Source organism: Manihot esculenta, chromosome 10, assembly GCF_001659605.2.
Source record: "Manihot esculenta cultivar AM560-2 chromosome 10, M.esculenta_v8, whole genome shotgun sequence".
Taxonomy (NCBI): Eukaryota; Viridiplantae; Streptophyta; class Magnoliopsida; order Malpighiales; family Euphorbiaceae; genus Manihot; species Manihot esculenta.
Genome location: NC_035170.2, coordinates 5,158,478 through 5,184,160, shown reverse-complemented (window position 1 = coordinate 5,184,160; position 25,683 = coordinate 5,158,478). Strand labels below are relative to the sequence as shown.

At 39.6% G+C, this 25,683-nt stretch overlaps 2 protein-coding genes across 5 annotated transcripts; one reads left to right on the top strand and one right to left on the bottom strand.

The window, feature by feature from the left end:
- The first annotated feature begins 404 nt into the window (after window positions 1-404).
- On the top strand, window positions 405-5,742 carry LOC110624727 (E3 ubiquitin-protein ligase WAV3). 2 transcript variants are annotated; one of them, XM_021769996.2, is made up of 2 exons: window positions 405-1,101; window positions 3,444-5,742. In XM_021769996.2, exons 1-2 carry the CDS (start codon window positions 889-891, stop codon window positions 5,385-5,387), a joined length of 2,157 nt encoding a protein of 718 aa, XP_021625688.1. In that variant the 5' UTR covers window positions 405-888; the 3' UTR covers window positions 5,388-5,742. The 2 variants fall into 2 exon arrangements, with proteins under 2 accessions (XP_021625688.1, XP_043816872.1); XM_043960937.1 differs by lacking the exon at window positions 405-1,101 and adding an exon at window positions 1,122-3,040.
- A 2,479-nt stretch (window positions 5,743-8,221) lies between these two features.
- LOC110624728 lies at window positions 8,222-25,443 on the bottom strand. Of its 3 annotated transcripts, none has more exons than XM_043960938.1 (4): window positions 25,021-25,443; window positions 23,590-23,823; window positions 8,631-8,757; window positions 8,222-8,544 (listed from the first exon to the last, which is right to left on the bottom strand). In XM_043960938.1, exons 2-4 carry the CDS (start codon window positions 23,778-23,780, stop codon window positions 8,467-8,469), a joined length of 396 nt encoding a protein of 131 aa, XP_043816873.1. In that variant the 5' UTR covers window positions 23,781-23,823; window positions 25,021-25,443; the 3' UTR covers window positions 8,222-8,466. The 3 variants fall into 3 exon arrangements, with proteins under 3 accessions (XP_043816873.1, XP_021625689.1, XP_043816874.1); XM_021769997.2 differs by having other exon boundaries at window positions 23,590-23,784; window positions 25,021-25,442; XM_043960939.1 differs by lacking the exon at window positions 25,021-25,443 and having other exon boundaries at window positions 23,594-23,727.
- Between the last annotated feature and the right edge of the window lie 240 nt (window positions 25,444-25,683).

Genomic DNA, 25,683 nt, shown 5'->3' with positions numbered 1-25,683 from the left:
TTTATTTTAAAAAATAAAAAAATAAAAAACATCATTAGAAAAATCCCACCCGTTTGACTCGTGTCCTACAAATATCATTCTTCATAATGGGAGCTGAGCTGCATGCAAACTCCCTCATCCATCTTACTAATTTTTTTATTTATTGGTCAAATAAAAGAAATTGAAAATAGCAATTATTTTTTATTATAAACATTTTAAATTTTTATTATCTAAATAAAATTAATAAAAAATTAAAGATAATGATTTAATAGAATTAACCTTTTTTATTAATTAATGTGTAATTTTATAAAAAAAATTTCAAATTGAACGCATAAATAAAGATAAATTATTTAAAAATTCTATTATTTAAAAAAACTAATAAAAAAATATAAAGGTTTCTACTTTGAAATTAAAATCCTCTATCTACTCTTTACAAGAATCCACCTTTCCCTCTCCTTGGCTCTCTCTCTCTCTCTTCAATGGCGGCCAACAACACCGCCCTCAATACTACTTCTGCTCTCAAGTCTCAACCCACCCTCTCTCTGCGACTCGGTCCCTTTCTTTGACATTTTTTAGCCTCTCAAAAACCCACATTTCTCTATGAAATACTGCCTCACAGCAATCCCCTCTTAAAAAAAGGAGGAAACTATTGCCTCTTGTCTCTCTCCCTCTCGGTTTTCGTGTTCATCTCAACTTTTGTTAAAACCCCATTATCTCTCCCCTTTCAAGAAAGAAGATACCAGAAAACCAAGAAAACAAAGAAAGCACCTCGGCTCAAACCGCTTTGAGATCTGCTTTTGTTTCGTTCTTGCTTTTGGTTTTCTTTTAGCTGTTAAATTTTACTTCTTGGATTCTTACTCTGATTCTTGAATCTTTGTAAGATATTCAAACAGTTCAAGTTCAATCAAAATGGGAAGTAAATGGAGAAAAGCAAAGTTAGCTTTAGGTTTAAATCTTTGTTCTTATGTACCAAGAACTCTAGAGGACTCGCCACCAGCTTCAAGTGAGAGACTCTCTGATGCTGCTTTGCTTTCACCTACAAACTGGGACTCAAGGCCAATGACGCCTACACCATCTTCACATGGTCTGAGGTTGTCCAAGAGTGGAAGCAAATCATCAAAGGTTTGTGCTTTTCTCCTCATTTTACACCTATTCTTAGTTGAATATACTTCTATTTTTGGTGTTCTGCTTCTGCTTTTTCATGGGTTTTGTTATTTCTGAGTTGAGATTAAGGTAAAGAAAGGGAAATGGATTCTCGGATGTTGGGGTTTTCATGTTCTGCCTCTTCTGGTTCATGGGTGTTGATAGTTTTGATGTTGGGATTTATGATAGTTCGATTTTCTCAGTTTTGTGTTAATCTTGGATGAATAGCTGGTTTAGAATCTTGGTTTGCTCAGCCACTAGATTTTATTTTTCTCTTTTTTTTTTTGGGTCCGGCGGGTGGTGGGGCTAATAAAGTAATTGAAGTTCTGTAAGTTTCATTTTCATCTGATTCAAAGAGTAAAAGAATTGGATTCAGCTGAATTGAATTAAATGTTATATTCTTACTTATTGATTATGTTATTACTAGAGCTTGTATGTAATTTTGGGTGATGGCATTCTAGTTTCCTGTTGGCTGTTGGGCCTTTAATTGCTGAGGAAGAGGAGAAGAGAGGGTAAAGGTAGCCAACTTATTGTATTTCTATCATTTGAGAGGGCAGGTTTTTCCTTTTCTTGATTACTGAGCAAGGAAATCTAATTTTAATTTACTTTTCCTATTCCAACATCTTTTTCAGCGAACAAAAGGTGCTTAAAATTTATAGAATTTATCTTCTTTGTATTTTTCTCTGACATGGACAGTTGAAAGAGCAAAGAAATTTCCTTTTTCCCCGCTGTAACCACTTTATTTCATCCTTGGCCAGAGATTTGCTAGGAAGTTGAATGATCTTGTATCCACTTAGGGTTCTTGTTGATTTTAGTTTTCAAATTATTATATAGAATCTATTATTACTCTTAACTCTGAATATTCCTTCATAATTTTGCTTCAAAATCATGTTTAGGCAGAGAGAAGAAGAAGAAAATAATAAAAACAAGGAATTTTAGAATTGAATGGTTCAAAATGTTCTTTAATTTAATATTTTATTGGCAGTTTTGGCAGTTTCTGAGTAATACTTGAATTATTTAACTGCTTGTATGATGTCGTTTTGCTTCCCACTCTTTGACCTGGTGGGGCAAATAAACCATTTTCAATTGCCTTAACAGTAAAATAAAACTACTAGTTTCCTCTTTCCCTTGGAGGGAAGAAAAGCAGCTTCTGTGGTGGCTTGAGCTGTTTTTGAGTGTTTGATTGCACGCCTTTTAGGTGTGGAACTTCATCAAAGAAGTAAAGAAAATAAAGGAAACATCATAAAGCAGTACATCATTTCTCTTTCTTTGATATATGGCTTTTGCATTTTTCACCCTATTTGCATTGAGATGTCTCTCTCATCTGTATCACAAGATAATTGTTTGATAACTTTTCAAAGTCATTCCTTTATTTTTAACTTCACATTATCTGCTGTGCCCCACATGTTGGATACCTAACATTTACTTCTTTCAAGCTTAACACTGATCCCTTATCCCGGTCTGGTGGCCTGGCCCAGACCCGCCAAGTTGAAATAATACTATGAGACAACTAGTTTATTGTCATCTTTTGGAGGGAGACCGAGAGAGGGCGGGAGGGGTGAGGAGTTGTAAGAAGGATGCATGCTAATTTTGTAAACCATTGAGAATTGCCTACAAAATTTTACTGCACTGCCTTAGTTGGCCCAGGACGTACACTGATATGTGTTTTGTGATGCTCGTAATTTATGCTAGATGCTGCTGTAGAAATATAATAATCTGATTAAAAGTATGTGGTGGGTTGAAGAGTAAGTAAGCCTATACTGCTTTGTTTCTAGATTATAATATGAGAAATAGTTTTCTCCAAATTATGCTCACTCGAGCAGCCATTCACCAATTTATATGCAAACTATTGGAGATTCATAAAAAACTAACTGCTCAATCTGAGATCCTATCCACTAATCCAGTGTGTTAAATGTTGGTAAGTGTTTGTTGGTCTGCCATGTGGTTGTAAGCTTTTCCTTAGGCCTGTAGATTTAATTTTTCATGCTTTCAGATCAAGTGCTTCTCTAGTTTCGATTATCCTGTGATTGGCGTTTGCAATACTGTTGAGATAAAATACTGAATTTGATTAACAGTTAGTATCTGATGTTCTCTGGATTTACTGTATGTGATTTTATTCTTTTACAAAATGAACGTTTTCTATGAGTTTTTTTGGTGAACCATGCAGGAGATCTGCATGCTCATGTTGGTTTTCTATGTGATTTACTGTATGATATTTTATCAATTATGCTATTAATCCTGAATATACTGTGAGAACATATGACATTCTAACTTTTATCTGGTATTAATTCCTTGTTGTCTTTTTTGTTTTGCACATTCAGCAAACCTGCTCAATATGCCTGACCAAGATGAAACAAGGAGGTGGCCATGCTATTTTTACTGCAGAGTGCTCACATTCCTTCCATTTCCACTGCATCACTTCAAATGTGAAACATGGAAACCAAATTTGTCCAGTTTGCCGAGCAAAATGGAAGGAAATCCCCTTGCAGGCTCCCAGTTTGGACCCTGTTCCTGGCAGAGCACCCATCAATGCAGTAGGTTGGCCTCATAATGATGCTTTGATGACTGTAGTCCGCAGGTTGCCTCCTCCTCGTCGAGATATGAATCGAAGGCACATTGTCCCATTACTTCAGGCCCCTGAGCCAAGTGTATATGATGATGATGAATCATTAGATCTCCAACCTGTGTTCGCTGATAGAAATTCTACTGATAATAAAAATGCTGCAGATCACAATTTTGCTAGAACTATAGAAATCAAGACGTACCCAGAAGTTTCAGCTGCATCCAAATCCAAGTCGTATGATAACTTCACTGTCTTGGTCAATCTCAAAGCTGCTGCTACAATTGTAAGACAAGATCCAATAAGAAACCCTGCTAACTTGCCTCAACTATCGCAAACACCTCGTGCCCCAGTTGACCTAGTCACAGTGCTTGACATCAGTGGTAGCATGGCAGGTACGAAGTTAGCATTGCTAAAACGAGCCATGGGTTTCGTAATACAGAACCTTGGCTCCAATGACAGGCTCTCAGTTGTTGCCTTTTCTTCCACTGCCCGCCGCCTCTTCCCTCTCCGTAAAATGTCTGATACAGGCAGGCAGCAGGCACTTCAAGCTGTGAATTCTTTGGTTGCAAATGGTGGAACTAACATTGCTGAAGGCCTGAGAAAGGGAGCAAAGGTAATGGAAGACCGAAAGGAAAAGAATCCTGTAGCAAGTATAATACTGCTATCAGATGGGCAGGATACTTATACTGTCAGTGGTGCTGGTGGTAACCAACATCAGCGAAATTACCAGTTGCTCCTCCCTTTGTCTATTCATGGTGGTGACACTGCAGGCTTCCAGATTCCAGTGCATGCTTTTGGCTTTGGTGCAGACCATGATGCTTCATCAATGCATTCAATTTCAGAAATTTCTGGGGGCACCTTTTCTTTCATTGAGACTGAAGCTGTAATCCAGGATGCATTTGCACAATGCATTGGAGGACTTCTAAGTGTCGTAGTGCAGGAACTGCAGGTGGGAGTGGAATGTGTGCACCCAAGTATTCACCTTGGATCACTGAAAGCAGGAAGTTACCCAAGTCGGGTGATGGCTGATGCACGCACAGGGTTTATTGATGTCGGAGATTTGTATGCTGATGAAGAGAGGGATTTCCTGGTTTCAGTCAATGTTCCAGCTGTCTCTCCTGGAAATCAAACATCACTCATAAAGGTGAGATGTGTTTTCAAAGATCCTTTAACTAAAGAAATGACAACATTAGAAACTGAAGAAGTTATGCTTGAGAGACCTGAAATGTGTGAGGAAGCAGCAGTGTCAATTGAAGTCGATAGGCAACGCAACAGACTTCAAGCAGCTGAGGCAATGTCACAGGCAAGAACTGCAGCTGAGCAGGGAGATCTGCCTGGTGCAGTTTCTATCCTAGAAAATTGCAGAAGGGTGTTGTCAGAAACTATATCAGCTAAATCCCATGATCGATTATGCATTGCATTAGATGCAGAGCTTAAGGAGATGCAAGAGAGGATGGCAAGTAGGCATGTTTATGAGGCATCTGGTAGAGCTTATATTCTTTCAGGACTGAGCTCACATTCATGGCAAAGAGCAACAGCAAGAGGAGACTCAACTGATGGTTCAAGTCTTGTTCAGGCCTATCAAACCCCATCAATGACTGAGATGCTTACTCGATCTCAGGCTATGTTACTTGGTAGTCCATCAGCTCAGAGGCTTGTCCAACCATTATGGTCATTTGGATCACAGCCAAATCCAAGGTGACTTTGTATGATCTTGCTTCTTTGAGCACGCTTCCCTCTCTCTTCTTTCTTTTGTTTCAAATGTTATTTGGGGTAAAGAAGAGAGATAAGAAGAAGGTATTTTTATAGTGATTTTGGTTGTTTCACGTGTGTAAATGAATAAAATTCGGGAAAAGGGGAAGGGATATATTTGGAGGTAAAAAAAGAAACACTAGGTAGTAGATTCAAGACTTTCCATTTGTTTGTGTTGCTGGGGGTGATGTACATAAGGAGAAATGGTATTTCTCTGGGAGAAATGGGTATAAGTTTGTAATTGTGGAAATGGTTGGGATCAAGTTTTTTCCTAATATAGTTTTACCTCTCTCAATTCTTTTGCAGAATTATGCTATTTTAAGTTTCACTTTACAGTCTGATAATGTTGCCAATCTAGTAATTCATGAGAGAATTCAGTTTAAGAATGTGGAATATGAGATGACTTTATTTGCATCAAATTTTGATATTTGTTTGCTCAGGTTCTGAGTTCTGAAGTTCTCAGAGAATTCTTCTTCCAAAGAACTATTTGTAGTAGAATCCAAAGCATAAATAACTAACTGCTTTTAGCTAGTGGATGAAAATAAACTGACTTGGCAGAAGCTATTTGATCGACTCAAGAAAACTTTAATCTTTCTGGTCTTTGAATCAGTTGGGAGAAAGCGTCAATTGTTGATATTGCTGAATTAATCACTTGCATCCAGATCCTCACTATGGATAGAATTTAATGAAAAACCTGACCTATTTAGCTTTGATCTCCAGCATTAAACATATGCAATAAGAGCATCCAAATGGTTATGGATGAACTCTGGCCTTGCCAGTGATTAGCCCTTTCTTTGACATTTAATTGTTTGCAACTTACAGGTCTTCTACATTTTCACACTCCACTATTTTAATTCACAATGATCAGTTTAAGGTAATTTATTTTTATTTTATTCATATGATTTTTCTGCAAATGCTCTGAAATTATGTTATTATGGTTGGGAACAAGTATTCAGAAGATGCTGCTGGATGGATTTGTTTTCTCATGATGCTTCATGCCTAAATTATGTTTTTCTACGTGCACCCAAACCCAAGAAAGGACCTTGTGGCTATTTCCAAGAGGAAATGGCCACCTCTAAGGTATCTTGGTTTCTGCCAATCACCTTAGTTTTGTGAAATCAAATATTTGTTTGTATTTGTGTTCTTTGTTTTCTCATACAAGGTTTCCAATTTTAGATTCTTTTTTATATCTATTTTTATCTTTTTCTAAACTTAAGGTATAGTGACAGAATGAGAAAATAGCATGCAATTATAAACTTAAGCTTATGCTTTTTAGTTGATATCCTCTGGTATGATTAGAGGGGATATCATTTGTTACGCTATTACTCCATTTGTCTTCAATGCCTTTTCTATTCAGATGCTGTTTTACTGCCTATTCTTGAACATCATCAACATTTTTTTCATCTGCCTTTGCCGCTCTGGTTTACATTTTCACTAGCATACTGCTACCAGAATTATGAACCGTCCGTTTGATTCTATAGCTATCTGGGTATATCCTTCTATTTTTCTTGAATTTAAGTTTTGGCATCATAAGGAGGTTATGCATCACACAATAGTCATGGATTGGTCTCCATGAGAGGAAGAAGAAAAGTAGAACCACAATCTGAAACGCCAACGAATTGGGAAGTCTAGTTTCCTATTGGCCCTTGGATCTTTAATTGCTGAGGAAGAGGGAAATAGAGGGTTGAAGGTTTCTCGTTTTCTTGGTTACTGCATAATGAAATGTATCCTTTCTTAGATTTAAATTCATTTCTCTTATTCCTACATCTTTTCAGCAAACAAAAGGAGATAAAGATTTATAGAAACATTTATCTTATTTGTATTTTTCTGAGACATGGTAAGTTGAAAGAGCATAGAAAGATTTGGTAGGAAGGAACTTGAATGGTCTTGTAGCAACTTGGGTTGTTTATCTTAGTTTTGCAGATAATTTTGTTTTTATTTTGGTTGAAAAAAAAAAGAAGGAACTGTAGAATTGAATTTTTTTTTTTTTTTCCAAAGGATGGTTAATATATGTTGTTCTTTATCCTAATAATTTATTGGCAGTTTCTGAGTAGTACTTGACCTTGTGGGGTTAATAAATATGGCCCTCTCTGAACCGAGCCGTTTTTAATTGTCTTAACAGTAAAAGAAAGCTACTGGGAAGAAAAGCAGTTTGATTGCAAGCTTTCTAAAGTGTGAAAGCTCATCAAAGAAGTAAGAGAAAAAGAATGAAAACATCATAAAGCAGCGTATGATTTCCCTTTTCTTTGGTATATTAGCTTTTGCAGTAGAATTTTGTCATAACATTCTCTAATCAACGTTATCGGTGTGGCCCATGTGTTGGATGCCACATATTTACTTCAAGCTTAATACTAATTCTGATCCTTTGTCCTTGTCTGGTAGTCTGCCCCAGACCTTCAAAGCTATCAAGAAACACAGCTTACTATTGGTCTGGAAAAAAAAAGAAAAAAGAACAGCCTACTCTGTTCTGTCAGACCAAGTTGAAAAACACTACACGTTTACGGGTTGAATTTTGCTGCTATTCGACTTGATCAAATTTTAATAAGGCTAGTTTAATGGGTTCAAATTTTATAAATAATATTTATGCTGGGTTGGAATTTTGTATATCAAGAATGTGTTGAGTGAATCCATTTGAAATAAATTTAAATATTAAATTTATTAAACCAGTTCGGATTTATTGACATCTTTTGGAGGGAGACAGGCGGGAGGGGTTTGATGTTGTAACAAAACTGCATGCTAATTTTGCAAGTTGGAAATTCACTACAAAAGTATACTCTGAAAATATACTTGTAAATTGTGATGCTCTTCATTTATGATAGATACTGGTGGAAATCAAACATGGGTGGGTGGTTATGCTGTGCTCGCATGTAAAACTAAGACAAAACAGTTCACTAACAGTTGTGTTTTGAATGTAATTACAACTTATTATTAACTACATCAAGTTAGCACAAAACTGGACGGTATTATTACATCTATGGTGAAGCTAGAAATGAGCCAGAGACAGCCGAGACTTGACTTGATTCCAGAGACTAGCCAGACTTGTCTTCATTTGGTTTTGGAATTCTTTTGTACTCGTAGTTGTTTATGTCCACTTTCTGTTGCAAAGCCTGTAATAACAACACATCAATGAAAATTAGCTACAACGCCCTCGAGTGTACTGATTAGAGGTATATGCTAAATTTAATCACGACACCTTTAACTCCTCTTCCAATGTAGTCTTCTTGGGATTGTATGCTTCTACAGGCCCTGTTCTGGATAATGCTTTTCTCGTCTCAATTATCTCCCATTCTTGATCATCCTTCACCTTTGCAATATCCTTGCTGCACACAAAACCCAACTTCATTTTAGAATAGGAGAAACAAAATGAGAATAAGATGGTGACAATGACCATGAAGAAGCTTTTGCATGTTCTGATATTGCTTTTTGAAAATGTAAGAACACGGGGAAGAAGAAGAAGAAAACCTCCTGCTGTTTTGTGGCAACAGGAAAATTGATATTGTTGCGTTCATTTACCAAATCAGGTTCCAAATTTGGATAAAAAAATTATACATTTCTCAAATCTTATCTATAACCACTTCAGTATTTGAAGAACATGCCGCAGAGAAACTAATATCCATATCATAAGCATAGATGAATTTTTTGTACACTCCAACTACATGCCTAATTACCTATGTAGGTAAGCCACCTTCCTAAAACTATAAAACTCTTTTCTCTACAATCCATGGAATTAAAATCCAGGCATTCGAATCAATATATTTGGAACAATTTTTCTTGTTTGATAGACAACCCAACTCCATAGAATAAAGCCACATTTATCGAAAAAAGGGCTCATAAATCCCTCATAAAATTAAAATGAGGATCTCACATGAAACCATTCCATAGTTAAGACTTCAAGTTCACCATTTCGAGAGATTTCCAAAGAACTATTGATTTGTTACAATCCATGGATTCTCAATCTCACCCCATTTCAAATAACAAATGGTGAATTTTTCTTAAGATCCATGGATGTTTTCAATGTCCTATTTACGTACCTAACATAAGTTTTTAACAATTGAAGTGGACCTGTGATTTGGGTCATATCAACAAGTGAAGGAGGCCATTACAAATCAACCATTATGATGCAGAACACACAATAAAATAGAAGTTCAGTTCATCCTCTGTCAAACAACTGCATTTCTATAGCCATCTCTCGTTACAAAAGAAAAAAAAAATTATGATGAAAAGAAAAGTGGCAATAAAATTATCTACAGACAATATGACTTGAATTACCATACAAATATGGGTAGATTGTATGCAGTACAAGTCAATTTACTTGAACTCTTGAACTATATCATTACATTGACTAAATTGCCAAACGAAATGAAGATATACTAATACTATAGTGTCTGATAACATATTAGCTCGTGGTATGATAACATTTCCATTGACTATCACAGGGCTGCCAAAATCTCAAGGTACAGACTACATTTTTGTGGTGAATGATACATTCTCTAAGGATGCTCATTCATCACATTGTGTCATCCTTTTGCTGCAAAAACTATTGTTGAAGCAATTACTATGCATCATGGAGTTCATATATCAATTGTAAGTGATCAAGACCTTTTTTTTTCAATCATTTTTGGACAATTATTCCACTCAATGGGTGCTTTATATGAGCTCTCCTTACTAATCCCAATCTAATGGTCAGATAAAGGTACTTAATAGAAGCATAAAACAATATTTGAGATGCACTGCTTCAAAGTAACCCAACTCCTATTTGGGCCAAACACTGGTACAACACTTCAAGGGAGTGGCAACTCTCCTTTTCAAGTGGTCTATGACTGGCCAACCCTACACACAGATTTCTTCCCAGTGAGACGAGTGTATTCATTCGAACATAAGGTTTGCAAAGACGATACTCTTAAGACAATTGAGGTATAATTTGTACCAAGCTCAATCTTAAATGGCCTTCAAGCCAACAAGCACATAAGAAATCTAAAATTTAACACAAGTTATCGCCAGAGCACGGTAGCTTCAAAGGTTATCCCAAGTTGGCTCCTCGTTTTTACAAGCCATTCCTCATTGTGGAGAAACTTAGCAATGTCACTAATCATTGCAGCTTCCTCCCACTTTCAAGATCCACCAAGTTTTTCCAATGTCCCACCTTCACAGGGTACTACTGGGAGATCATCCTTCACTCCTTGTGCTCCCTCGAAAGAAATTGATGATCTTTTACATTGTTCAGGAGGATATTCTGTAAAGAAATATCACTAGGGATATAGAAGAGCTTGATCAAGTCTTAGTTCAACAGTTGGGTAAACCCGTTGAAGAGGCAACTTGGTAGATGTCATTGATTTCTGGGGTCAATTTCCTAAGTTCAGCCTTGAAAACAAGGCTGCTGTCCCACAGGCTGGCAATGACAGAACAATGGATTGTCGCCTGTTAGGGAGGGAAGTGATGATAAAGGGGACTGTGCAGCCTGTGGAAGATAAGATATAAGAAGGCAGTGATGCATGTACAGAGGATGATATTCTTTAGCTTTGTAATCGCAGATCCAGCTTTGAAATTCAGGGGAAGAATATTAGCCAGTTCTGTATTTTCAGAAGGGGAATTGATCAAGCATAATTTAGCCACATTTTTATTATCTTCTTTATTGCTTATTTACACATTTTTCAGTTTAATTTATGGTTTTTATCTTGTTTTTACAGAAAAGGAAGAATTTGGAAAATGGAAGAAAAAGTGCAGAAAATTTACAAAAGGATGGTTTGCCCAGTGATTTGCCCAAAAATCTGCTCCAATCACTGCCCAGATCAAGCTAAAGCAAATACCCAGAAGCAACAGACAGCAGTGATATGGGCAGGTGATTTGACCAAAACAATCGAAGATCACTGGCCAAAGCACTCGCAAAGGCATAGAGGACTGACTCACAGAGAAGCGATTTGCCTAGTGATTTGCCCAATCACTTGAAGAAACTGGTCAAATTGCTGGGCAAATCACTTTGACAGCAGAAAATTACAGCAGAGCGGGAAAATGGACAGCAAACAGAAATCCGAATTTTCAGAAGTCCAAATCCAATCCAATCACTTCCAACACTAATCCAAGAGCCACGAAAGAACTTCTCATCCAAGAAAATCCAATTGCAATCAAATTCAACATCAAAAGAGGAGTCCAACATCAAATCAAAAAGGGATTTCAAAACCCTAGACAATTCTTCAGCTATAAAAGGGGAGTCTCAAAACCAGCAAGGGGACTATCTTCTGATCAGGAACTCAGCACCTTCTCCCTCGCCAGAAACTCTTCAGCTGTTCTTTCTTTTCGTTCTTTTCATCTCTTTTGTGTATTTTAGTCACCATGAGTGGCTAAATTCATTATTTTCTAGTTGAAGTTGAGAATATTCAGATTTGTTATGAATTGGGAGGTTTAATACTCCATTGTTGAACTCTTATTTGTTTCAATATTTATGCAATCTGATCTTTTCTACAAGTATTACTTTGCTTTTAGAATCAATAAGGGCCCATTGCTTTTAAATTGCTTGAGTAATATTGTTTGAATGGTTTAGGTCCGTAATTGCTTGGATTATTCAAATACACATTCAATCAGGTTGCATAATCTAAACTTGACCACGCGGTTGGCAAGGATAGAATTGGGTTTCTCTAAGTCTTAATGCAATCAACAGTTGTTCGATGCTATAATGCCCCAAGGACGTTCCTTGGCAACTTGTTGATTAGTGTTTGATTAGCGAACGTTTCCTAATCAAACTAGAACTAAGGAGGAATTTGGATTGTGAGAAGCGTCTTCCACAACCAAAACTAATTTATTGAAATCAAAAAGGAGTCTTCAAATAATCAATGACCAATTCTGAACAAACTGAATTAGACTCATACTTCAACTAGAAGCCTTTCTCTTATTGATTTACTCATCTTTAAATTACTGCTTTCTTTTACTATTTAGTGTTAATCCATCAACTCAAAAACCCCCCTCTTTTATTTATTTGTTATTTATTTTACCTTGGTCATTATTAGGAAGGTCTTTAGTGTCAATTCCCTGTGGTTCGACCCTATTGCCACTATCTGCAAATTTATTTGTTGATCGTTTAATAGGTTTATTTTTGACGGCTTCGACAACCGCCTATCAAAAATTGGCGCCGTTGCCGGGGATTTGATTTAAACTAACGTATTTTCCCTTTATGACCAGGTCTGGCCGTAAAGACACTCTTCTTTACGACCCGGAGATTGAAAAGACTGCCAAGAGCTTAAGGAAGCAAGCAAATTTGAGGAACCAAGCCTCAAGACCATCTTCATCAGCAACTCCACCTCACAGACCACCTACTGCCCCTGCTGAAGAAATTTCTGCACCAGCAGAAACTTCCATCACCGCACCTGCTACAGCAGAATTTTTACCAGAAACTGAATTCCTGGTCATGGCAGAAAATCCAGCAATGGCGGCACCGCCTGCTGCACATGTAGAAGCTGAAAATCAAGCAAGAAACATGCCCATCCAAGCACCTCAGCCACGGGAGAGAACTCTTGGAGAGTTAGCTGAACCAGCAGGAGATCTAGCACCCTTATGCATTGCATATCCCCCATTGACAGCACCTTTTGAGCTAAAAACAGGTCTGATCCATCTCCTTCCCAAATTCAGAGGCCTTGAAAATGAAGATCCTCACAAGCATTTGAAGGCATTCCACGTTGTGTGCTCAACCTTGAGACCCCAAGGTATTCCAGAAGAGGATATCAAACTTAGAGCCTTCCCTTTTTCCCTTAACGACTATGCCAAAGAATGGCTATTCTACTTACCACCCGGAACCATCACATCATGGACTGATATGGTGAGAGCATTCTTGAAAAAATTCTTCCCTACCTCAAAAGCCATTGGCATCCGTCGAGAGATAAGTGGCATAAGGCAAAAGCACTCTGAAGGCTTGTATGAGTATTGGGAGAGGTTCAAAAAGCTATGCACAAGCTGCCCTCAACATGATATTTCTGACCAATCTCTCATTGAGTACTTCTATGGAGGTCTACTACCCTCAGAAAGAAAGTTTATTGATGCAGCCTGTGGAGGATCAACTGAGAGAAAATCACCTCGAGAGATGAGGGACTTAATTTCCACCATGGCCGCAGCTTCTCAGCAATTTGGAGATCAAGAGCTGCCAACAAGGAATGTAAATGAGGTGAGTAATTCCACTTTATCATCCCAACTTTCTGAACTCACCAATGCTGTCCGTAGCCTTGTTGTGAGTCAAGCTCAACAAGTCCAGCAGATTCAGCAGCCCAAGACGTGTGGAATATGTGCCAACAACCACCCAACTGATCTATGTCCTTCCCTTCAAGAGGAGGACCAGCAAGTCAATGCTGTTGGAGGCTTTAATGGGCAAAGAAGGTATGATTCCTATGCAAATACTTATAATCCAGGCTGGAGGGACCATCCAAATTTCAGTTATGCAAGGGGACAGCAATATCCAAGCTACCAGCAAAGGAACCAAGCTCATGCTGCACCTCAAAATTCTAATGCATCCCTTGAAGAGATTGTGAAAAATTTGGCAAATACTGTGCAGAATCTTGAGAAACAAATGGGGCAAATGGCTTCATCCTTAAACAAAATTGAATCACAAGGAAAGCTACCTTCCCAAACTGAGATAAATCCAAGGCAAAATGCTAGTGCCATCACATTGAGGAGTGGAAAGGAGTTGCAAGACAATAGGGCTGAAAAAGTGCAAAAACAGGGCATGGAAGAAATTCTGCCAGAAAGTGATCAGGGCAGTGATTTGCCCAGTTTGCTTGTAGAAACTGACCCGATCGCTGGGCAAACTAAGCTATCCAGCAGTGATTTGCCCAATTCTCCAGAGAAGGCAGACAGTGATTTGCCCAAATCAACAGACCAGGCAGAATCCAGCCAAAGGCAGAAACAGCAACCTATGGAGAAATTCAAGGTACCTCCTCCCTTCCCAAAGAGATTTGCAAGGTCCCAAAAGGAGAAAGAGGAAAAAGAGATATTTGAGACACTCCGCAAAGTGGAAATCAACATTCCCCTACTTGATGCTGTAAAACAAATTCCAAGGTATGCCAAGTTTCTCAAAGAGCTATGCACCAACCGAAGGAAACTTGCTGAACGTGAAAAGGTAAGTGTGGGGGAGTGTGTTTCAGCTGTCATCCAAAGGAAACTACTAGTCAAATGCAAAGATAGAGGAATGTTTGCGGTTTCATGCAAAATAGGCAATGTGGGAATAAAGAAGGCCATGTGTGACCTTGGAGCTTCAATAAATGTCATGCCTCTGTCTATTTTTAACTTGTTAAATGCAGGTACACTCAAGGGCACCATCATTATGATCCAATTGGCTGACCGATCCATTGTCTACCCTAAAGGAGTGCTGGAAGATGTGTTGGTGCAAGTGGACCAATTAGTCTTTCCAGCAGATTTTTATGTTATTGACATGGAGGAAGACAAGAGCAACACCACCTCTGATATCCTACTTGGGAGACCATTCTTGAGCACAGCAAGAACTAAAATTGATGTGCATGATGGCACATTGACTATGGAGTTTGAAGGGGAAGTTATCAAATTTAATGTTTATGATGCCATGAAATTCCCCAATGATGTTTCTCATGTTTATGGACTTGATGTTATTGATAATTTAAGTCAAGAAGTTTTTTATTTTGATCAAGAAAACTTACTTTATGAAGGTCTTTGCAGGAAAGGAAAAGTGGACAGCAACATCTCTGAAGAAGACAAAATAGCAGACTGTTGTAACTTGCTGGATGTGGGTGATTTGCCCAGTGATTTGCCCAGAACACCAGAAAATCTGCTCAAATCACCGCTCAAATCGGACAGCAGGCAGACAGAAAACCAGCAGACAGAAAAGGCACCAGAACTAAAACCCTTGCCTAACCACCTCAAATATGCCTACTTGGGAGCTGGAAATACACTTCCAGTAATCATCTCCAACCAGCTCAGCCAAGAAGAAGAGGAAAAGCTCCTGGATGTGTTGAGGAGACACAAGAAGGCAATTGGGTGGACATTGGAGGACATAAAGGGTATCTCACCCTCAACATGCATGCATCGGATACTTATGGAGGATGAGTGCAAACCTGTTCGTGAGGCACAAAGAAGGCTGAATCCACCTATGATGGAGGTTGTAAAGAAGGAGATTGTGAAGCTCCTAGACATTGGGGTAATCTACCCCATTTCTGACAGTAAATGGGTGAGTCCCATCCATGTGGTACCTAAGAAGACCGGGATTACCATTGTCCCTAATTCTGAAGGAGAGCTAGTACCCACTCGTGTACAAAATGGGTGGAGAGTTTGCATGGACTACAGGAAGCTCAACACAGCCACAAGAAAGGACCACTTTCCCTTGCCCTTCATGGACCAAATGCTTGAGAGACTTGCTGGAAAAAGCCATTACTACCTCCTTGATGGATATTCTGGATTTTATCAAATCCCCGTTGCACCAGAAGACCAAGAGAAGACCACTTTCACATGCCCATTTGGCACATTCGCATTTAGGAGGATGCCCTTCGGTCTTTGCAATGCACCAGCCACTTTCCAAAGGTGCATGATGAGCATTTTTTCTGACTATGTGGAGAGGATCATTGAAGTCTTCATGGATGACTTTACGGTGTATGGCAACTCATTCCATGAATGCCTAGCCAACTTGGAGAAGATACTTCAAAGGTGTTTGGAGACAAACTTGGTTCTCAACTATGAGAAGTGCCACTTCATGGTCAGCCATGGCTTAATCTTAGGCCATATTGTTTCAGCAAAAGGGATTGAGGTGGACAAAGCCAAAATCGACACCATCAAAAATCTGCCCTACCCAACCAGCATTAGGGAGATTCGATCATTCCTTGGACATGCTGGTTTTTACAGGAGGTTTATCAAGGATTTTTCTAAAATAACTCAGCCTCTTTGCAGATCGTTACAGCAGGATGTACCATTCAACTTTGATGACAGCTGCAAATCAGCCTTTGATTTGATCAAATCACTCCTAATTTCTGCCCCAGTCATCCAGCCACCTGATTGGACCCTTCCATTTGAGATCATGTGTGATGCCAGCAACTTTGCTATAGGTGCAGTATTGGGACAGCGCATAGGTAACTCTCCTCATGTCATTCACTATGCCTCACGCACCCTAGATGTTGCACAATGCAATTATTCCACCACGGAAAAAGAGTTGCTGGCTGTTGTGTTTGCATTAGAGAAGTTTAGACCCTACCTACTTGGTACAAAGGTGATTATATACTCAGATCATGCTGCACTAAGGTATTTAATCAAGAAAAAAGAGTCCAAACCTAGGCTGGTGAGATGGATATTGCTGTTACAAGAGTTTGACTTGGAGATCCGTGACAAGAAAGGCAAGGAGAACCTTGTGGCTGATCACCTTAGCAGAATTCTGACCGAGATGGAGACATGCCCCATCAATGAGACCTTCCCTGATAAGCACCTCTTTGCTGTCCAAGAAGAGGAACCATGGTATGCTGATATTGTTAACTTCCTTGCCATAGGCGATTTGCCCACTGATTTGCCCAAACACATAAGAGACAAGATCAAGAAAGAGGCAAGGTATTATGTGTGGGATGAGCCTTACCTATGGAAGCATTGTGCAGACCAAGTCATAAGGAGATGCATCCCAAACCATGAGATCACATCTGTCCTAACTTTCTGCCACTCTTACAGCTGTGGAGGTCACTTTGGGCCACGCAAGACAGCCTTGAAAGTCCTTGAAAGTGGATTATTTTGGCCTAACATATTTAGAGATGCTTATTTATTTTGTAGGTCATGTGCAAGATGCCAACAAACGGGAAACCTTGGCAAAAGAAGTGAAATGCCACAAGCACCCATTATGGTGTGTGAAATCTTTGACATATGGGGCATTGACTTCATGGGACCATTCCCACCTTCCTTTGGCAACACCTACATACTACTTGCTGTGGATTATGTGTCCAAGTGGATTGAGGCCAAAGCAACAAGAGCTGATGATGCAAAAACAGTGGGTGATTTTGTAAAATCTCACATTTTCTCAAGATTTGGACTGCCCAAGGCCATAATCAGTGACCGAGGCACCCATTTTTGCAACAAGGTAGTAGAAACTCTCCTCAAGAAGCACCATGTCATCCATAGAACCTCTACTGCCTATCACCCTCAAACAAATGGGCTGGCTGAAGTGTCAAATAGGGAGATCAAGTCCATCTTGGAGAAAACGGTCTGCCCAAATCGCAAGGACTGGAGTACACGCCTCAATGATGCCTTATGGGCATATAGGACAGCATATAAAACCCCAATTGGGATGTCTCCATATAGGCTGATTTATGGGAAAGCCTGCCATCTACCGGTGGAACTTGAACATAAAGCCTATTGGGCTGTGAAGAGCTGTAATCTTGATGAAAAAGAGGCTGGAGTTCACAGAAAATTACAGATTCAAGAGCTTGAGGAAATTAGGCGTGATGCATATGAAGCCTCATGGGATTATAAAGCAAGGACCAAAGCCTTCCATGACAAGCACATCTCCAGAAAACACTTCCAGGTTGGTGATAAGGTTTTGCTCTTTGATTCCAGGTTCAAATTATTCCCTGGAAAGCTTCGGTCTAGGTGGATTGGACCATTCTTAGTTGAACATATCTATCCACACGGAGCTGTTGACATTAGGAGCTCACAAACTAGCAAAGTTTTTAAAGTTAATGGGCATCGTTTGAAGAGATTCTATGAAGGTTTTACTGTCCATGTTGTGGAGGAGGTTCCCTTGGATCCCCCTTCCCAAGACTGCTGAGCAAGACATTGAAGTCTAGCCCAAGACAGAAAACAGGGCGCTACTGGGAGGCAGCCCAGAGGCAGTGATTTGCCCAGTGATTTGCCCAATACTTGCCCAAATCGCCGGGCAAATCGACTGAATGTACCATAATCACAAGTGATCGGGGCAGTGATTTGCCCAATTGCCCAGATAATTTGACCAAGATCACCGGTCCAATCGCAAAATCAAGCACATCATCAGAAAAGGGCGTGAACAGTACCAGCCCAGCAACTGCAAAGGAGAAGCGGTCTGGCCAAGTGATTTGCCCACTGCTTACCCAAATCACTGGGCAAATCACCCTGTCACAAATCCAGAGGGCCAGCATTTAATGATCAGGGCAGATCACATTCCCTAATCACTTTAAGTAGTCTTTTCTTTTATTTTTAATTTTTACGCTAAACTACTGTTTTTATCTCTTCTTCTTCTTCAAGCTTTCTTCTCTCCGACAACCACTCACCCACCGGCAAACTCAGGACCACCATGGTAAGAATCAAGATGAGGGCCACCGGCGGACCATTCATGTGGAAGAAATTAGGGTTACCCAGACCACCCAGCCCCTCTGACAGTGACGATGAAGCGTGGGACACACCACCAACTACCACCACCAACACCGAGACACCACCGGCCACAAGTACAGAAACAGGACGCACCGACTCACCGGCCGTCCAGATATATCGCCGGCAAACGAAACGGCAAAGAACGCCGCCATCCACAATAGCCCCGACGGCAGACCCTGAGGGCAAAAAGTTACCCGAAGCCACCACTCCCACCGGCCACAGCCAGAAACGGCCAAGAACTCAGTCGCCACCGAGGTCAGAGCCAGAGTCGGAACCTACCATCGCCAAAGAAACTGATGCGCCCACGGATCTGCCATGTGATGTGCCCACCGATTCCACCACTGATGTGCCCATGCACACGACTACTGATGCGCCCAGCAATGTGCAAAGCACTATGCAAAGCACTATGCCAAGCGCTATGCCAAGCGCTGATATGCCCACTGATATGACCAAGGATCTGCCAAGTGCTGCGCCCAGCAATGTGCCACACGCTGTGCCCAACGATGTGCCTACTGATTTCACCAGCGCTGTGCCCAGTGATACGCCCACGGACTTACCAAGCGATACGCCTGGCGATGTGCCCAGCGACGCACTAAGCGATGTGCCCAGCGACGCACTAAGCGATATGCCCAGCAATTTGCCCAGCGATTTGCCCAGGCCAGCATACCCAGATCACATCGTCCAAGCACTGACATTCAACAAAATTTCTGAGCGCACCAGGTTGCTTAAAATTTCATCTCTGCCATACCACCCAGGTAAGTATATCCACCATGCCACCCTTGGAGCACTGAGACTCCATTCCCAGGTACGTTCTCTGATCTCTGCTATTGGCTGGGACACTTTTTTCCTCCTGCGCATGCCTTCCTTCCTTGAACTCACACAGGAGTTTTTCACCACATTCTATTTTGATAAAAATGCCATGCATAACCTACACACACCTGGCACAATTGGATTTAGGTTATTAGGGAAGCGATTTCGCTTATCCCTGCAGGAATTCGGCATAGCCATAGGCTGTGAATGCCCTCAGTCCACCTGGGACTTCCCTGCTGAGTTTGATCCAAGCTCTGTGTACTTGGAATTAAGTGACAATCCACCAGACTCTTACTCTCCTACTAGGTCCAAGGACCTATACCTCAGTAACCCAAGTCTGAAATACCTTCACAGATTCCTGGCCTACACATTTTCTGGGAGGAAGGATGCTTCCAACATCCTGACCAGAATTGAATAGTATATCCTTTGGTGCATGCACAGGGGCAGAAAAATTCATCTTGGATATTGGGTTGCCACCCAACTATCCAGCATCATACAATATAATAGGCCCTTGATTTTTGGTCCTTTGATCACTGCCATTGCAGTGAATCTCAAACTATTGCACCCCGCACATACTGACCTCTCCCCCACCCCCAAAACAACCCCCTTGGACCTACGCACATTGGATGATATGGGGTTGCTTTGCAAGGTGGGGGATGTTTTTTCCATTGCACCTGCAGGTCCAGTAACGCCACGCCATGAGCGTGTTTTCAGAAGGAAGAAAGTCACCATAAGCACCAGCACACAGCAGCCAGCCTCCACAGCAGAACCAGTAAATGGGACAACCCAGGCAATAGGCCAGGGACCAGCAAATGAGCCACCACCAGCAGCCCCTCAGCAGGATGCTCCTCAGCCACACGAAGACGAAGCCCCCAACCAGACAGTAGAGGCTCGTCTCAGTAGGATTGAGGACCAAATGCAGAGGATGGAGCACTTGTTGAACCTGCTGGTGGACCACTTTCTGCCCCAGCATCGCCACAGATAGCGATTTGCCCAGTGATTTGCCCAGTGCCTGCCCAAGTCACTGGTCAAATCACCCCCAGGCCAGGAAATATCTTTCCTTTTCCCTCTTAATTCTTTCATATATATATGCTTACACATTGAGGACAATGTCTAGAATAGGTGTGGGGGTGTTTAGAGAATATTTTGCACAGATTTCACCATATTTAGTTTTCTTTTACATTCTTTTTGTTGCTTTTTGCATTATTTTTACCCCTTTTTGCACACACCAGAATTTTTTTTCTTTTCTCTTCACACTTTCTGCACATACACACAGAATTTTGTCTTAGCTTTTGCTCTACTCAAACATAGATAACGAAGTTAAAAGAGTTCCTTATCTCATGACCCCATTGATTGGCCACCCCTCTAAGCCTTAGTTGAATCACTCACAGTATGCTACCTTCACTTAGGAAGTTCTTTACTTGAATTGAACCCTTAAACTTGTTGTGGTAAAGGGAAATAAAAATAAAAATACATGCAAATAAAAAGCTAGTGTAACTCCCTATGAGCTGATTTGCCCAAACTATCATGACAAACCAGCACAAAGCACAAATCACAAACTTGTTCCAATGGTCTAAGACTATGAACTGAGCCTAATAGCCACTTGGAGAAGTAACTGACTGAGTAACCGGGGGTGTATCACCCATGTACACAATCGCGTAAAAAGGTCAGTAACTTTTTCAAGCAAATAAGTTTCGATGGTCTAGACTATGAACAGAGCTAGTAGCCACTTGAACAAGTGACTAACTGAGTAACCGGGGGTGTATCACCCATGTACACAATCGCGTAAAAAGGTTAATGACTTTTTCAGGCAAGGATAAGAATAAGTACTGCTGAAAATAAAAATATAAATTAAATAAAAAGGAGAAAAAGAGAAGGTGGCAAGTCACTCCTAGGGGTTACATTAAACCTAACATAAAAGAAGAAGCATGATTGAGATAGAAACCTTTCTCTTGACCATAGGAGGTGAAAGGAAACAAGGAAAGGAGAGGATGACCTTGGTGAATGTACTCTATACTGTGATACTTCAGCTTAGGAGTCTAGGGGGGGCTGATTAAGTGGTACTTAGGCTCTAAGGAAAAAGGGGCTTGATTAGCTAAGTTATTTGTTGCTTGAGGACAAGCAAAAAGCTAGGTGTGGGGGTATTTGATCAAGCATAATTTAGCCACATTTTTATTATCTTCTTTATTGCTTATTTACACATTTTTCAGTTTAATTTATGGTTTTTATCTTGTTTTTACAGAAAAGGAAGAATTTGGAAAATGGAAGAAAAAGTGCAGAAAATTTACAAAAGGATGGTTTGCCCAGTGATTTGCCCAAAAATCTGCTCCAATCACTGCCCAGATCAAGCTAAAGCAAATACCCAGAAGCAACAGACAGCAGTGATATGGGCAGGTGATTTGACCAAAACAATCGAAGATCACTGGCCAAAGCACTCGCAAAGGCATAGAGGACTGACTCACAGAGAAGCGATTTGCCCAGTGATTTGCCCAATCACTTGAAGAAACTGGTCAAATTGCTGGGCAAATCACTTTGACAGCAGAAAATTACAGCAGAGCGGGAAAATGGACAGCAAACAGAAATCCGAATTTTCAGAAGTCCAAATCCAATCCAATCACTTCCAACACTAATCCAAGAGCCACGAAAGAACTTCTCATCCAAGGAAATCCAATTGCAATCAAATTCAACATCAAAAGAGGAGTCCAACATCAAATCAAAAAGGGATTTCAAAACCCTAGACAATTCTTCAGCTATAAAAGGGGAGTCTCAAAACCAGCAAGGGGACTATCTTCTGATCAGGAACTCAGCACCTTCTCCCTCGCCAGAAACTCTTCAGCTGTTCTTTCTTTTCGTTCTTTTCATCTCTTTTGTGTATTTTAGTCACCATGAGTGGCTAAATTCATTATTTTCTAGTTGAAGTTGAGAATATTCAGATTTGTTATGAATTGGGAGGTTTAATACTCCATTGTTGAACTCTTATTTGTTTCAATATTTATGCAATCTGATCTTTTCTACAAGTATTACTTTGCTTTTAGAATCAATAAGGGCCCATTGCTTTTAAATTGCTTGAGTAATATTGTTTGAATGGTTTAGGTCCGTAATTGCTTGGATTATTCAAATACACATTCAATCAGGTTGCATAATTTAAACTTGACCACGCGGTTGGCAAGGATAGAATTGGGTTTCTCTAAGTCTTAATGCAATCAACAGTTGTTCGATGCTATAATGCCCCAAGGACGTTCCTTGGCAACTTGTTGATTAGTGTTTGATTAGCGAACGTTTCCTAATCAAACTAGAACTAAGGAGGAATTTGGATTGTGAGAAGCGTCTTCCACAACCAAAACTAATTTATTGAAATCAAAAAGGAGTCTTCAAATAATCAATGACCAATTCTGAACAAACTGAATTAGACTCATACTTCAACTAGAAGCCTTTCTCTTATTGATTTACTCATCTTTAAATTACTGCTTTCTTTTACTATTTAGTGTTAATCCATCAACTCAAAAACCCCCCTCTTTTATTTATTTGTTATTTATTTTACCTTGGTCATTATTAGGAAGGTCTTTAGTGTCAATTCCCTGTGGTTCGACCCTATTGCCACTATCTGCAAATTTATTTGTTGATCGTTTAATAGGTTTATTTTTGACGGCTTCGACAACCGCCTATCAGGAATTTTCTCTGTATTATCTTTTATTTTGTTTGTTATTGCTTTGTAATCAATGACTGCTTGAGTTTGGGAATCACTTCAATATAATAGAGCAATTTATCCATCCTCTCAAATCTGTATTCATTGTTTCATTTAACCAAAATACAAAATAGATTTTGTTTACTCTATCAATATCATTTAGAAATTAGACACCTAAAAAGAGAAGTGAGAGAAGAAAACGGGTGGGGATAGGGTGAGGATGAGCTTGATGGCATTGTTTCACATAATACTTAAAATCTAAGAAAGTTTATGATTATATCATATGGTTCAAAATTGTAATTTTTTTTTTCATTTTTTTGGATAAGAAGAAACTGACCTGCCTTGCAACAGATGGCCAAGGCCTATTGCCCCAAAGACAGTGAGTGAGATCATTGGAAGCCCATATCTGACAAATGGATGCTTTCTTCCCCATCTTTTGAATGACGAAGTTGAACTTTGAAGCTTAGCAGTGGCAGTAGCAACCTTATTTTTTGGAGGCTGACCCATTTCTGTCTCGATAGTTGTCATCTTCCTAAACCATGAGAAAGTCGTCAATGGAGCATAAGAACTCCTGTAACATACCATTCAAGATAATCGGCAACAAACAGTATTTATTTCCCATATACACATGTAATCATCACAAACAAACAACAAATGCAAACCTTAACGATAAATATTTGCCTCCCACAAACCTCACCAATAACTAGGGGTAAGCATTCGGTCGGTTCGTTTAAGCATTCGGTCGGTTCGGTTTTAAATCGAACCAAACCGGTCAAACCGAATAAACTGAACTTTTTAAAATATAAAACCGAACTAAAACCGATTTTAATAAAAATCAAATCGAATTAATTCTGTTCAGTTTGGTTCAATTCAGTTATTTTTCAAAAATCAATAACATAGTTAAGGGTGTAATTGAACCAAGTCGAGCCGAACTTTGTAAAGTTCAGGCTCATTTATTAAAAAATTTTAGAAGCTCAAGCTCTAATATTTGGCTTGAGCTCGGCTCGTGGATTAAATATTATAATCGAGCTCGACTTGTGAAAAACTCGTTTTATATAATAACAAGTCTAATTCGAGCTTTAACTCGAAAAGCTAAAACTCGATTAAGAAACTCGTTAACAAAACTCGAGCTCGAGCTCGAATTAATAATTACAAATTATTTTCAAAACTTTCATCAATTGTCAATTCATAAACACATTAAAAAAAGATTACGAAATACAATTCATAACAAAAATAATACAAATAATACAAACTAAACAACATAATACAAATAACACACAAAGTTTAATATCAAATGAATAAAGTTTGAAACAAGTTATATGATTTAATCATCTTCATGTTGAGAAATGATGGAAACAATAAAATAATTAATTATCCAAAAACCAAAGTGAAATTACTCCAAGTCCATTTTACAATAACATATCATATATGTTTAACAATGTGAACTTTGCACAGCAAGTTGCTATCAAATGTATCTCTTCTGCAAGTTAACTACTTAAGTATTGATAAAAAGAATGAATATTCATATGTTAGATACTTTTAACACTCGACCTATTTGTGATCAGGAAACGGAATGGAATACACACCTCCATTGTCAAAGAAAACCATAAATGACTCCATTTTTTGGAGCGACAAGCTAAGTAGTCTAATCAACATTATGATGCCTATAAACTTGAATGTCATAATAAATTCATAATGCTTCCAACATTACCAATCAAAATTCTACCCAGAAATATTTTATTCAGATTTCAAAAAAAAAAATGCTTACCGTTGAACTGCAGAGGAGCGGTGGGTGGCAAACGACCAGTCGATGCAGAGGTTCGGGCGTGCGGCGGGCCGGCCGCGGTCACAGTCTCGATACAGAAGCGGGCTGCAACGAGCGGTCGATGCAGAGGTGCGGCGTGCGGCGGCTCAAGAGCACAAGGTGCAGCGGTGCGGCGGTTCCAGTCGCGCGATGCAGAGGTGGGCTGCAAACGAGCGGTGGTCGGTCGATGCAGAGGTGCGGCGTGCGGCGGCTCACGGGCACGAGATGCAGTGATGCGGCGGCTCGCAGGCTCGCGATGCGGCGGTGGTGCTGGCGCGACGTGCTGCTGCTCAGGCGGTCGAGGGGTCCTGTCTCCTCTGGTTGAAATACGATGTCTGATAGCTGCTGCAGCGTGATGGGCTTGGGATACAAATGTCCGATGCAATTTGCTCGGGCTTAGGTTATTATTAGCAACACCAAAATTACGTAGTTTTGGTTAAAAATAATTTTATGCTTATATAATTTAATTAATAAATTATAAAAATATGTTTTTATATAATTAGAGAATTTTTAAAACTACATAGTTTAATTTTAAAGTTTAATCAATAAATTTTAAGAGAATAATCATATAAATAAATTAACAATAATTAATTATTTATTTATAATAATATTTTAGTTTAAAAATAT

What these genes read in the sequence shown, in the direction of transcription:
- LOC110624728 (XM_043960938.1), bottom strand. Translation starts at nt 23,780, where the DNA reads ATGACAACTATCGAGACAGAAATGGGTCAGCCTCCAAAAAATAAGGTT. An exon ending in GGCCATCTGTTGCAAGGCAG is followed by an intron (nt 8,758 to 23,589) that starts GTCAGTTTCTTC and finishes TTTTGTGTGCAG; the next exon opens with CAAGGATATTGCAAAGGTGA. An exon ending in CATTGGAAGAGGAGTTAAAG is followed by an intron (nt 8,545 to 8,630) that starts GTGTCGTGATTA and finishes TTGTTATTACAG; the next exon opens with GCTTTGCAACAGAAAGTGGA.
- LOC110624727 (XM_021769996.2), top strand. Translation starts at nt 889, where the DNA reads ATGGGAAGTAAATGGAGAAAAGCAAAGTTAGCTTTAGGTTTAAATCTT. An exon ending in GTGGAAGCAAATCATCAAAG is followed by an intron (nt 1,102 to 3,443) that starts GTTTGTGCTTTT and finishes TTGCACATTCAG; the next exon opens with CAAACCTGCTCAATATGCCT.